Genomic DNA, 13942 nt, shown 5'->3' with positions numbered 1-13942 from the left:
TGCAGACCTCCTTTGTCAACCTTTCTCTGAAGAGAAGCTGGTTCTGGAAGTCATAAAGCCAGTTCAAACCGTACCGTAGCTGAACTCTTTAACTCTCAGCTTTCATGTGCCTTTATTTGTCCTACAGATGGCTTAGATTTGGCTATATCTGCCATATTTTAATTGTATTTAACAAGGCAAATGACAGTAAAAATTGAGGAACTACCTTATTGCTCCTGCTATTCTTGGCCTGAAAAATGCTAAATCTTTTCTGATTCCCTGTAAAAAGTAAAACATTTTCAGGTTTCTTGTGCTAATAGGTAGCTATTTTTGGAAAATTATATTACTGTGGTTCTACACATTTAATAACAGATTATGTCTTGTAATAAACCGAAACTGAAGATACCTCTTACAAAACAGACAAAAATGCGTTAAGCATCTGAACTCTTTATTGAAGAATCTAAAATAGTCTTATTTCATTAGTAGTTCTGAGGCCACCATGACACTTCATCTGACCAACCTAAACTGCAAAACACCAGTAAAAGTACTATTAATGCACATTATTCATACATGGGTTTTTTTCAGAACCAATGAAATAAGTACTTCCTCTAACTTTAATAAATGTTGTCTCGTAAGATATACCATGAACTCCTTTTCAGATTACTAAGTAATGCTTTCTATGACATTTGGATGAAGTACAATGATGAATTTTTATGTACAATAATTCTTAAGATTTTCTGGAAACAATACCTCTTGCATAACATCCTTTGATTTTGGTAACAGAATCAGAATTTTGATACACTGAATGATACAAAGAACAAATTATATACAACTTTCAAGCACAGACACCTGAGGATGATATGTTAAATCCATTTAGGTGCACGTGTAAAGACACCTCAAAAATTCTTAAGCATAAACAAATCCATCCAAAGGCACTAGGAGGAAGATGGTCCCAAACAACATAGAAATCAGTGGCTGATTATACTCAAGTGTCTTGAGTGAGCTCTTTTACAGAAAATGCAGTAATTATTTAATTTTGCTACAATAACCAATTTTTCAAACCAGGCTTTATCTCTAAAGAGATATACATTGTTCTACAGCCTTGTGTGCTTATAAATCATATTACAGTTACAACTGATCTTTTACAGATTTCTTCTGTAAACACAGAAATATGAAGTAATACAAAAAATGACAGGTGTAAAAAATGAACCCACCTACTCCAGTAGCTGAGGAAAAAAATTCCATGGTTTGATTTTCCTCTAATATTTGTGACATAGTTGTTCAAATCTTAATTGTTTTAAGGAGCATTTGCAAAATTGAACAATCACAATACTTAAAGGCTGCCATCATTATTCTAAATTTAGAGTATTATGCTCTGGGATCAAAATATTTTCTCCATCTGAAAATAACTGATATCGGTTTAATCAAAAACTGCTGCAGCCTGGGGCAACTTTATGTGTCCACTTTATCGCTAGCTGTTTCAGCAATCCCATCATAAAATAAAGGGAGAGTTATGGAAGATGTAGTCCGTGATTTATCTAGCTTCCTACCATTATCTTCATTAAGCATTGATGCAATAAGTCTTTCCTTCTCATGTGTTTCTTCTTCAAAGACAGCACTGTTATAACGTTTATGATGGTATGAGAAAGATTTATTTTTAAAAGAACGCTGCATCAAATACCTCCTGAAGGCCCTTTGAATAATAAGAGCCGATACCTCCTCTTGTTTTCTTTTAAGGGTAGTCGTAATTGGCTTGTAAGAAACTTTAGATGGATTGGCAGCCATAAATTTTTCTTCCATGTGTAATTCAAGACCATCCAAACCCCTAGATTCTCCCAAGACCCTTTTAGTGAGGGCAAGCAAGATATCCAAGCAGTGGATCTTATCTCCACTAACTATAGGGAGGTCCATGGATATGAGCTGAATTTTATTAGGCTTTGGAATGCGTAAGGGTTCTGCCAGAGCATCTGCAAAGTCTGAAAGAGCAGAAGAGCTAATAAACTGTGTTGCCTGAGGATCAAACTTTCCCCAGGTCTCATAAAACATATCAAAGTCATCGTCACAAAGAGGATCTGTGCTCTCTTCAGTGGCAACACTGAAGTTCTCTAAAATGACAGCTATGTACATATTTACAACAATGAGAAATGATATAATGATATAGCTTACAAAAAATAAAATACCAACATCCTTATTTGCGCAATTTTTTTTCTGCTCATCTGTTAAATTTAAGTTGGGAGCACATGAATCAGGTCCTTTTAACAGAGGGACCAAAAGACCATCCCAGCCAGCTGATGTTGTAATTTGGAAGAGACAGAGAATGCTGCCCTCAAAGGTTTGAAAGTTGAAAAGGTTATCAATCCCACCTTCCCAACCAAGACAGGCAAAGTTTGTCATGCCCACAATGGCATAAATGAACATAACCAGAAAAAGCAAAAGACCAATGTTGAACAGTGCAGGAAGAGACATCAGTAACGCAAAAAGAAGAGTTCGAATTCCTCTAGCTTTTCGAATTAACCTCAGGATCCGGCCAATTCGTGCCAAACGAAAAATTCTCAAAAGTGCAGGAGAGAACAAAGTTTGAAAGCCTTCAGAAAGTCCAACACCTTTGAAATGAAAAAGAAAACAAAATGTTGTCAAGCCAAATTCCCTATTTATGTCCATTTTGTTATATTCTATACTTCAGATGTTGAAAGTGACATTGATCATATTACATCACTTTCCACAAACACATTATCATCAATACTGCAATTACGTACAAAAGAGCTTAGGAAAAGAAAGACAAATTGTAATACCTTTAAATATTAAAGAGTTATCAAGATAATGTATAGTTTGGAAACTGCATTCTCCCAGATTTCTCTAATTAATTCAGGGGATGAAATTACGCATTGCTCCAGTTCTTAAAAAATCCTTTTAAATCCATTCAGCTCCTGTGCTGGAAGCTATGGGGCTTGTCTCCTAGCTGCTGTCTGATTGCTGCTTCTTCTCCAGGCCTAAGCCACATGCTAAACGTGAGACTTTCATTAATGGTTGGTACGTGAATGAGATCAGAGAAGAGCAAGAAGAAAATAAAGGAAAACCGTCTTTCAGTATTTGTCCTCCCTCACACCTCATTCTATGATCCTACTACCAGAGTAATGAGTACCTTCAGCAATACAGTAGTAATGTAAATGATTACAAACGGAAGACTTCAGAAGTTAGCATTTTTCTGGGTTGCATGGGATAGTAAAGGGCTAACTGTGCTTAGGGATGAAGCAGAGAACTCAGATCAGTTTTGCTTTCCCATCCTTTATTCTATGATATAACCTGAGCCTGAGTAGGAAGCACAGACCAAATAAACTGTACAAGAAACGAAAACTATATATGACCCTTTGTAGAGAAAATGATAAGCACCTAGTCTTCTTTGAAAAGCAAAACAAACCGAAGCCAATTTTAATAAGACTTTTCACAGTCACAAATAGTGGCCCAGGTTTAGAATGGTGCTGAGCAGTTAAATTTTCCTGGGCTTTCTAAATCAGCCCTCAGGATCCACCTTCTTAAAAGAAAGTCCTGGAAAATAAATCTTTCCCATTTTTCATACAAATGAATTTTTAACCTGAATTTACTTTTACTGTGAAAACAACAATTAATGTGATTTACATGTAAATCGAAAGCATAAAAACATTAAGGCAACAGTTTAAGTACAATAACTTAGAAAAGATGTTACATTAACATCCAAAAGATACTACATTAAATTCCTATTCTGTTAATTACTCAAAGAAACTCATACTTTAAAAAAAAATTTGAAAATTTGAAAAATATCCATTTACCTTTTAGTACTCAGCAAAAATATAAGGCAAAACAAAAATATATCCTTTTAGAAGGCATCACTTAGCACATGGTTTGAAAAAGTACAATGGATCTGGAATTTGTTTATCAGAGAGGTGTAAGTGGTTACTTCATACTGAAATTTGGCTTAGTATTGGTAAGACACATTACCTGATCTAATAACAATTGATACTTACTAACTAGTGAAAGGACCACAACAGCGAAATCAAATATATTCCAGCCACTGGTGAAGAAGTAATGTCTTAAGGCTAGTATTTTTATGACACATTCCCCAGTAAATACAGCCACAAAAAAGTAGTTGATTTTATTAAGAACATCCTTGATGCCGTTCTGGCTATTTTCTGCCATCATAATGACCATATTTAGACAGATGAAAGTCACAACGGTAATGTCAAATGCTTTATGCGATACTATATCAAAGAGTAATCCTTGGAACACATTCTGTGGAGAGAATGAGAAGAACTGCTTAATGCTACTTCTAAGACCCAGGTTACATTCAAATATTAATCAGTAATTTGTGCTTAGAAAGAGAATTTAAGAGAATATAAATTTAACAATAAGCTACTAGAAGCATTTTTAGGTGATTTCTTTACACCTTCAAAGAAAACACTCAGTACTTGGCTAAGTATTTTCAGGTGTCATGCAACCACATTTCCTTAGAAAAAAATTATACAGCAGGAAAATATTCAGAGTACCTTGTGATTGCTCTTTTAGTAGAAATATTTATTGAAGCAGACATTTTAGGATAAGCAATTCTAATTAAAATGTCAAAAGCAAGAAAATCTCTGAATAGTTACTATGAGAAGCCAGGCATTGAATTAAATTAAAGAAACTATAAGAAAAAGCATAAGATGTCATAAGCAAGAAAATCTCTGAATAGTTACTATGTGAAGCCAGGCATTGAATTAAATTAAAGAAACTATAAGAAATAAAGCATAAGATTATTTAAAAGTAAATAACAGCCATGGGGCACGTACTACTCACTATTCATTCTCACCTGCAATAATCCAATCTAGTTGCAGAAGGAGTATCATGCAACTTAAGTAACCAAGATCATGTTATGAGTATCAAATACTTAATATGAACCTTTAGAAATAGGTTGTGCAGTTGAATAGGTGACAAATAGGCTGTAAATTTCCTTAATTAATACCCACAAAGAAAGACTGCAAAAGATGGAATTAAGAAAAAGAGAGTAAAATGTAAATACTATATTGAATAAGGAAGATGATGGGCTCTAACGTGAAGTTTATTTCCAGATGCCCGGCTACTGAGTTTAAATATGGTCACGCTCTTTATATCTTCTATCATATTCTACTTAAGATGGTCTCACCAGTGGTCTTGGGATGGGTTTTTGAGGTTTCTTCGATCCAAGTTTTTTTAGGGCATTATAGTACTTTTTCTGTTCCTCAGTCAAAAATAGATCTTTTTCACCTAAGTAAAGGGAAAGAATACTGTTGTTCAGCTGAAGTTTAATCAGTCAACTAAACACCAGCAAGTTTATGTAAAAAAAAGTAAGTTACAGCTGTCGCGAGTGGGATCTAAGAGAGCACAGAGACAAAACGTGTCTTCACCATTTCTTCTTTTCCCCTTGTTCTTTGAAAAGATGTACTGCAAAAAGCTCATCAGGGTTTGACCATGAAAGTCTAGTCTAGGCAGTGTTCCCGAGCCAGTTTCCTCAACTGTGAGAGCCCTTCTGAACTTTTACACATCTATTTCACATTTTAAAAATGACATAAGTCTCATCAACAAGTAAAATACTTTCCACTTATATTTTTGGGAAAGGTAGGAACGGAAGTATATTGCTGGGCTACCAAGTAAATGGAGGATTATGAATAAGCACTTTGGGACCAAGTTCTACGGGGGGTTCTTGATAACGAATTTCTGGTGCTGATCTTACTACCATCTACGCCCCTTGTATTACTTAGCAGTCACTTTGAACTGAGTATTCAGGAGAAGCCACTCGTCATAAAAGCATTGAATGATTAGCATTTTGTAAAACAAACATAACAAATGTTCAGTAGGGCATCTGCACCTGGAATCACTCTGGCAAGACCTCTGAAAATTCAGTTCAACTTCATTATATGGAATCTCAATGAAAATCCCCAAGAAGCAGCAAAGAAGTGAAAAAAATGCCCACTTACAGCATGTACTGAGAAAAGAAAAAAAGTGTTACATCCAGATCAACTTCTAGTAAGCGTTCAGGCTCATAAGCTACTTAACCAGTGTTGTTTCTGTCTGTGGGGACTGTTATAATTGGGACTTTGTAGTAAAAGGAAATTATTATAGTGAAGTTGGACTGTTGTTCCTCAACCCCTACATATCCCTTCTCTGCTCAAATGCAGAGAGCAGAATTTCTTGTGGGCCTTATTGCTATCTACCTTTACCAAGGGCAGTAATTCTTTGACACTTGGCATATAAGTCAGCTTATGGAAATAATAAATGGCTCCTGTAGAGATTCTGTCTTCCAAATGTGAACCTTGAAATTGTAAACCTCCCGTTGGGGTCTGCTTTTGTGGTATTTTTCTAATGAACAAGGTGCTTATTTGTTTTAAGACTTCCAAGTGGATTAATTGACTCAATTTCCCTTGATATTCTGGATACTTTAAGGCTCTAAATGAATCAGGGAGGGAACTCAATTGACAAATAAGCTTGGCACAAAGAAGCTGAAGTATACCCGGAAAGGCTGACTATTGCTTTTCTTTGGTTGTTGCGTTTTCCATTCTAAGATTTTGCCTTCCACTTCTTAATGAATAGAAAGAGCAGGGAATCTAACAACTATGAGGAGAAAAGTGGAAGCAGTCAGTGCTTTGTGGGCTTTAAGAAGCCTTTAAAGTTCTAGACGGCCTCTTCCTGGGGCCATGGCTTGGATCTCAATGCAGAAATTTTTTTTAAAAACCCAGTAAATTAATCTGTAGGGTTACTTTACTCCTCCTGGGGCCATGGCTTGGATCTCAATGCAGAAATTTTTTAAAAACCCAGTAAATTAATCTGTTACTTTATTGATGACAGGATTTTGTAAATGTAGCTAGTTTTAGAAGTTCTGATTAACAAGATCTTTTCAAGTTTCTTTACCAGGAAAGCAGTGGTTACTTCTCCCATGAGCAGTAGTGTTTCTTGATTATCCTTATCACATTTGTTAGGTGCTTACTCTCAGCAAAAAGGGTTATTCTGCTCTCCAAAGTAAATCTTCAAAGCAGAAGATATGAATTCCACTCTCCTGTAGCAAAGTCTATATAACATTTTTGGCTTCTCTTTTCTAGAACTACCCACTCCTTCCTCCTCGTCCTGCTTAGAACAAATTAAGGACTTGGCATGAAAATAGAATTTACAGGTAAATTACTAATTACAGGTAAATTACTAATTATGATTCTAAAAGCTTTGAGGAGAAGGGGACTCCTATTTTCAAAACTTGGTATCTAAACATGATTTTAAATTTCCCCAGTCAAATAGTAATCTGAAAATGTCAGACCTCTAGATGTCAAACTAGCATTCACTTAATCAAATTGGGATTACAAGAGACCCCGGATTAGCTCATGCAGTACTTATCTTTTTCCTTTGTTGGTTAAAATTGCTGATAACCACTCCAATGAAAAGGTTCAGCATGAAGAAAGATCCAAAAATAATGAAAATCACAAAATACGTATACATAGCTAAGAATGCTTCAAACTTTGGCTGTTCATCTATCTGTTAAAAAAAATCAAACCAGAAAAATAATATTGGTAAAAACCAGATAATCACAGCCTTATCGTTTCCAATTTATAATAAAAAATCTTTTTATTGTCAGGAGGAATAAATTATTTCTACACATTTAAACCTTTATTTAGATGTACAAGTCGAACAACTGCCTTGTTCTGTCTTGTTACTGTTTGTAAAGATAATTACAAACAAAGATACACAGCCAAATCCAGCTCTAGCAAATTCTTAAGTAATAGATAAACAGTTCCAATCAGAAGTGATACTGTGAATGCCTTGATTAGAAAAACAGCTCAGACTAAACATAATGGTGAACCGCCATCCCCTTGAATGCTATCCCAGACAAGAAGCAGTTTTAAAAAGCCAGCTCACTATGATCAGCCCTACAAGGAATTATCTTTTTAATTAGCAGCTATTTCACTACATTCAAGAGTACAGTGCTTGAATGAATAAGGAAAATGAAAATTAAATTAAACATAGAAAAGTTAAAACACATTGTATTAGTGAGAGAGTGAGAAACAACACATGGAAATGGGGAAGAAATAGTAAGGATGTCAAATATGGGGAAGAAAACCTCCAACTAAAAGGATGTCAAATATGGGGAAGAAAACCTCCAGAAATAACTGCTAAACATGCATGTCGTTTAAATGCTACTGTACACATTTAAAAAAGAAAGAAATTTGCTTCAGAGGCACAGTCCCTCCAAGACCTTCTGATCTCTGTTCCCAAAACAGACTTGTCCAAAACTTGCAACATTTTGCCCTCTGCATTCTCGATACAGTAGGTTTTTGTGTGGTGTCACTCTATTTTGACCAGTTTTCTTTGTCTAAGTTCCAGATATTTGGTACTCCAAGGATTATTGTTTCACGGCATAGTTTGAAGCATTCATCCGCTTGTATTTCTGACTTGATATTGCAAACAAAGCTGAAAAATTAATTGTATGGATAGAAAAGGAAAGAAGGAAAGGGAAAAGAACTGATATTTCATTTTAGTGACGTACCTCACGTGAATCCACTGCTGCATACATAATATCCATCCAACCTTTAAAAGTTGCCTGAAAAAACCACATTATTAAGGTTATTATCACTAAAGTAAAAATAAATTAAAATTTATATTAGCTCTACCTAATGTGTTAAGAGTTGTGGAAAAGTGAGCAGTGTGCTATAAAAAAGGTGCATCACTTCCAAAGAACTGCTTGGAAGTATGATTCACTGGAGTTCAGTAAAGAGAAAAAAGAAATATTATTTCCTGAAAAGAAAAAAAATTGCCATGAATCCTGTGAAATGTGTTTTAATGTTAACTCTTGTTAAATTAAATTTTTTGTAAATTTTCTTCTTTTTGAAAAAGCAGTAAAAGTTTCAGCTTAACTAGCAAATATATCCTAAAAGGATAAAAACAATTCCTAAGAAAACAGCAGATGATTCCTTCCTGCAATTTTTAGCAACTCTGCTGAATCATAGAACACTTTGGAGGATACAGGGCAAAGAACTTCATCTATAAAAGATACAGGGATAACAGCCACTTCTACAGGCAGTTGTAGAGAGCGATGAGGTCTCCCCTCAGATGATTCCTTCCTGCAATTTTTAGGGACTCTGCTGAATCATAGAACACTTTGGAGGATACAGGGCAAAGAACTTCATCTATAAAAGATACAGGGATAACAGCCACTTCTAAAAATGCCTTTCTCTCCTTTGTTCTGGTATTAGGGAGATCAATAAATTAGCATCCCAATACTTTATAACTTATATAATTTAAAAAAAATATAGAAATATAAATAAACTGCATCGCACTTTTTCTTTCTCATCCATTCTGAACTAACTTTTACTAAAGAAAATGAGAATAACTTTAAATCCGGTAACATGCAGACTATTTCAGGCTTAGTATGTTGAAAAGCCACGAAGCACAGTGCTTGATTTTAACACAAGGTTGCATATGCTAAAGTATTCTTTAGTAGGAACTGAGCATCTTAGAGATAAGAAAAATATTTATGGAAGCTAAAAAAAATCCCCCATTTCAGTGAGATAAACAGAAGCGTAGTGGTGTCCCATGGTTGGGCTGCTCAACGCATTTCCGTGAAGAAAACAAAACTGAGCATGTTTTCATAGAACTTACCACTTGGAGAAGAGCCAAGTATCCCATCCCAACATTATCAAAGTTTACATCATTATTTGTCCATGTTCCGTTATAGAAAGTACAATTATATTTGTTATCAATTAGACTGATATTTCCTTTCTTGAGTGTGCATTTCCAAAATTTTTTTCCAAGGAATTTTACTCCTACAAAGTCAAATAGGAGCCAGAAGACAATACAGACGAGCAAAACGTTCAAGATTGAGGGGATAGCTCCCAAGAGTGCATTCACAACAACCTTGAATAAATAAAATGAATGAAAAGAATGCATTATTCACATTCAATAGAACACCTTCCCAGAAAACCACTTATTTTTTATTCTTCTGTATCTATTGCAGATTGTCACCCATACAAAAACTCGTAGGTGACAAATTTAAAGCAGGCCTTCAGCCCAACTTCAAGCTTGTCTTAACATGTAATTCTGTGGTATCTATCTTGCCTTTTTGAGGAAGGAAGTAAAACAGATGGCAACCAGAATTATCCTTGGGTAAAAGAAATACATAAAATAAGATTATGAGTCTGTAGTAGCTATGGGATCAAAAAATCAGGTATAGGGGAATGGGTTGTATGATCTGCATTTACTACAATATCATAAATAACCCTCTCTTTTATCTTGGAGGGGTTTTGTAAGAACAACAGCTTGCTCTCCATAACAAAATGAACCTCACCTAATTACCACTGGCAACTGACTGCACACAGTACGTAAAGTAGAGAAGTTTGGCTTCCAGAAGACTGGGTTGTTTTGGTCAGCACTCTTCCTTCATTTAGGCTTGCTTGAGGACAAGGTGAATGCAAACCCATGATGAGCAGTAAGCCTCTTCCAGATATGGTACTAGCGAAAATGGGATTCCAGCTTTTGGTGTCTGTGCTGGTGACGTCAAGGGACCTGACACAAGCAGTGGTAAGAACTTGTATTTGCGAATCCAGCACATTGATGCTGACAGGCAGGACCACGCTTGTTGCCAGTGGGAATTTGAGGACTATTAATCTATTTCTTTTCACCATTTTTCACCACTCTGTCGTGGGGCATAGTGAAAATCTCTCTGGAAATGTTTCATTGCTATCATTATGAGAAAATTCTGAGCCTTTTATCCTGGCCTTGGATAACATCCGTACACTAGAAACACACAGAATGAAGCACGTTGGAAGGGACCTCTTGAAGATCAGCTGTTCCAACATAGACCAAGTTGCTTGGCGTCTTGTCTAGTCAAGTACTGAATTTTTCCAAGGGTGGCAATTCAACAACCTTTCTAGACAATCTATTGCAATGCTATACACCCACACTGTCATCTTTTTTCCAAGGTAGCTAATTGGAATATCCCTCACAGCCAACTCGTTCTCTCTCATTTTCTCACTGTGGGCCTACCAGAAAATATTAGTTCCATTTCTCACATAACCTCCCATTAAGTAGTTAAAGACAACAATTAGATCTCTTATCTAATTAGATCCTAATCAGACCCTCCCTTTAACCTTCTCTTCTCCAGTCAGAACAAGCTCTATTCTCTCAGCCTCTCCTCTCCAGTCCCCTGACCATCTTGGTGGCACTTTGCTGGACACTCTCCAGTATGTTAATATCTTTCTGATACTGGGAAGCCCCAAACTAGACACAATACTCCTGATTCAGTCTCACAGGTACCAAAAACAGAAGAGTGAATTGCCTCAATGTGCTGGCCAGACTCGTGCTAAAACAGCCCAATATGTGGCAGATCATCTTTGTGCTCTGCTGACTCATGTTTAACATGATGCCCACCCCAGGTCCTTTTCTGCAAAGCTGCTCATTTCTCAGTGTGCCACAGTTACGTGTGGTTATTCTGGCTCAGGTGCAAGACTTTGCATTTGCTTTTGCTGAACTTCCTGAGGTTTCTGCAGCCCTTATCTCCAGTCTGTCAAGCTCTCATTGCAGAGCAGCCTTGCCCCCAGTGTATTAACTGCTCACCCCCAATTTGGTATCACCTGTGAACTTGCTGAGGACAATTTCTACCACATTCTTCAGGTTGTTAATTAAGTCATTAAGCAGTATTGGTCCCAGGACTGACCTCTGAGCCACTAGTACCAGCTGCCAGTTGAACTTCATCCTGATGATCTCTGCACATTGAACCTGGCAGTTCAACCAATTTTCTGCCTAGCTTACAGATCACCTATCCAGACCAGATATGACCAATATCTGAGACCACGGATGGTTCTTCCCTCCCTCAGCCATCTCATCATAGAAGACAATCAGGTTTGAGAGGCAAAAATTGCCCTTCCTAAATTCACGCTGGCTGTTTCTAACTTCTTGTCCTCCACAGCTTCCAGGAGGATTTGCTCCACATCCATCCCAGGGCCTGAAGTTAGTGTCTCATCACATTCCGTGATCTAACACAGGTCAGACGATTTGCATTATACAAGTTTTTACTTCTCCCCATTGGCTTTAAAGATTCCAGATAGTTCACTCAGCGCAGCTTTTAAAATTGAGTTAGAAGAATCCCCTCTCCTATTAAGAAAATCCCACCCTATTTAAGTTTGAAAGGATTGTTATCTTTCAGATCCACCCTGGAGAATCTGAAATGTGGCATGTGAGCCTGTCTAGATAACTGTCAAGATGAGCTGATATAAACACAGCAGTCTAAAGAAGGGGAATTATGAAAAGGAGTTATAAAAAGTGGATAGTTTCCAGTGAAGCAATGAATTAATGAATCAATTTTTTCAGGTGCAAATTTCTTGCCTCAGGCAATGAGAAAAAATTAAGAAAGGACTGTGGTCTCTACATTTCTTATGCTATGAAGATTGAAAAACTACAATTTTCACAGTACAGCTTTCTTCCTCACATTACAGTGTGTTTTCTGTAATAACTATATATAGAGCTTCTTTTCTATTAACAAGTAATTAAAAATGGTTCCTATTTTTTCAAGCATATTCATTTTTTTCAGAAGAATTTGCCAAATACACTGGATGAAATTTTTCCATGTCTAAGATAAACCAAAGAATGAGTTTCAGAAAAGTGCAAGTCTAAAAAAATTCCTGTTTAGTCTGTTCTGCAAATTGCGCTGAAACTGGAAACATGGAAAAATATTCCAGTGTTTAAATTACTATACGTAATAATTCCTTGTGGTAGCACATTATAATTTAATCTCCTTATTTAATTTGTATTTATACATTTTTGTGAAAGTGTTGGGTATTGTTTCAAAATAACAACCATAAGATGTAAGTAGGCAATCTGAACCATCTTAATGCCATCAAGTCCCAAAATAGAGATTCAAGCTGTAATTTTCACAAAAACTTCAAATGCAGCTATTATGAAATATGCACACGCACCCCAGTATCCTTACCTTTATCCCTTCAAATCTTGACAAAGCTCGTAGAGGCCTCAATGCTCTAAGAGTCCTGAGAGATTTCAGGGCACTCCCAGAGGAACAAGGTGATGTGTCTTTGGAAACAGCATTTAGTCCCCAGGAAACAAACGACAGCTGTGTTCATTGAATTGAAGCTGAGGTTATTAAATGGTATACAAACATTTATTTTATTTGTGTCAGTAGACAATCATAGGCTGAATGTTACAGTATCTTTGACCAGTAAGTCAAATGAAGAAAATACACATTCAAAGTTATCGTAATATAATTTTACTTCATTCTTTCCTAATATTTTTAAAATAATGCAATTCTTTCATTCTAATTTGAAACACATTTTTTTTCCCTTTTTTTTTTTCCCCCCAAAGTACTTGCTACCAGCATGGTCCCACCCTTTCCAGTTACTTGTTCCCTGCAGCCAAAGGATACAAATAGCCTGTTCCAGGAGTCCTTTTACAGGCACACAAACCCGGGAGGAAACTTGTGCACGTAGCTGGGTGTGTATAAACAGTCACAGCACCCTGGCCACCCAGTTCCCCACAGGCCTGATTTAAAATAATCTCTTGGCGAACGTCTGGATACGTGCCAGATGTCCAGAGCACGGGATGTGTGTGTGATACTTCTAACTGCTGCATTCTTTTTTCTGCAAAATGTCAGAGTAATGGAAAAGGGGAGTTGCAAAGGGGTGTGTTTATTTTGCTTTAAAGGTGTTTGTGCTAAGGATGATGGATCAGCAGTCTCCTTGTTCCTCAAATGGAGCTGTGTCAAGCGTGAATTCAATAGATTCAAAACTAGTAAGCAGGGACTTGAAAAAGGGGTGATCCGTGAGCGTGACACCCAGAGTGATTTGTTGCAGCATCTTGCAGAATTCCAGACTAATTGTACGCAACGTTCTCATTTTGCATCTAAACCGGTGTGGTTTCTAAGGCTTCACGTTTACCTGCTAGACATAAGCAGCAATTCCCCCCCCCCCCCCCATGCACACATTTC

The 13942-nt window shown here is 36.6% G+C and overlaps 1 protein-coding gene across 1 annotated transcript in view; it reads right to left on the bottom strand.

The window, feature by feature from the left end:
* Nucleotides 1–1431: 1431 nt before the first annotated feature.
* Nucleotides 1432–13942, bottom strand: part of LOC103905994 (sodium channel protein type 5 subunit alpha) — a 24166-nt gene continuing 11655 nt past the window's right edge. The window contains exons 2-7 of the mRNA XM_009287811.1: nucleotides 12935–13072; nucleotides 9610–9864; nucleotides 7347–7488; nucleotides 5135–5235; nucleotides 3981–4245; nucleotides 1432–2582 (exon numbers count right to left, since the gene is read on the bottom strand). Coding sequence (XP_009286086.1) covers nucleotides 1432–2582; nucleotides 3981–4245; nucleotides 5135–5235; nucleotides 7347–7488; nucleotides 9610–9864; nucleotides 12935–13072 — 2052 coding nt within the window. The remainder of the gene's footprint in view (nucleotides 2583–3980; nucleotides 4246–5134; nucleotides 5236–7346; nucleotides 7489–9609; nucleotides 9865–12934; nucleotides 13073–13942) is intronic.

The sequence above is a fragment of the Aptenodytes forsteri genome, unplaced genomic scaffold (genome assembly GCF_000699145.1).
Source record: "Aptenodytes forsteri isolate BGI_AS27 unplaced genomic scaffold, ASM69914v1 Scaffold296, whole genome shotgun sequence".
Lineage (NCBI taxonomy): Eukaryota > Metazoa > Chordata > Aves > Sphenisciformes > Spheniscidae > Aptenodytes > Aptenodytes forsteri.
The sequence above is the reverse complement of the archived record's forward strand: the minus strand, read 5'-3'. Positions and strand labels throughout refer to the sequence as shown.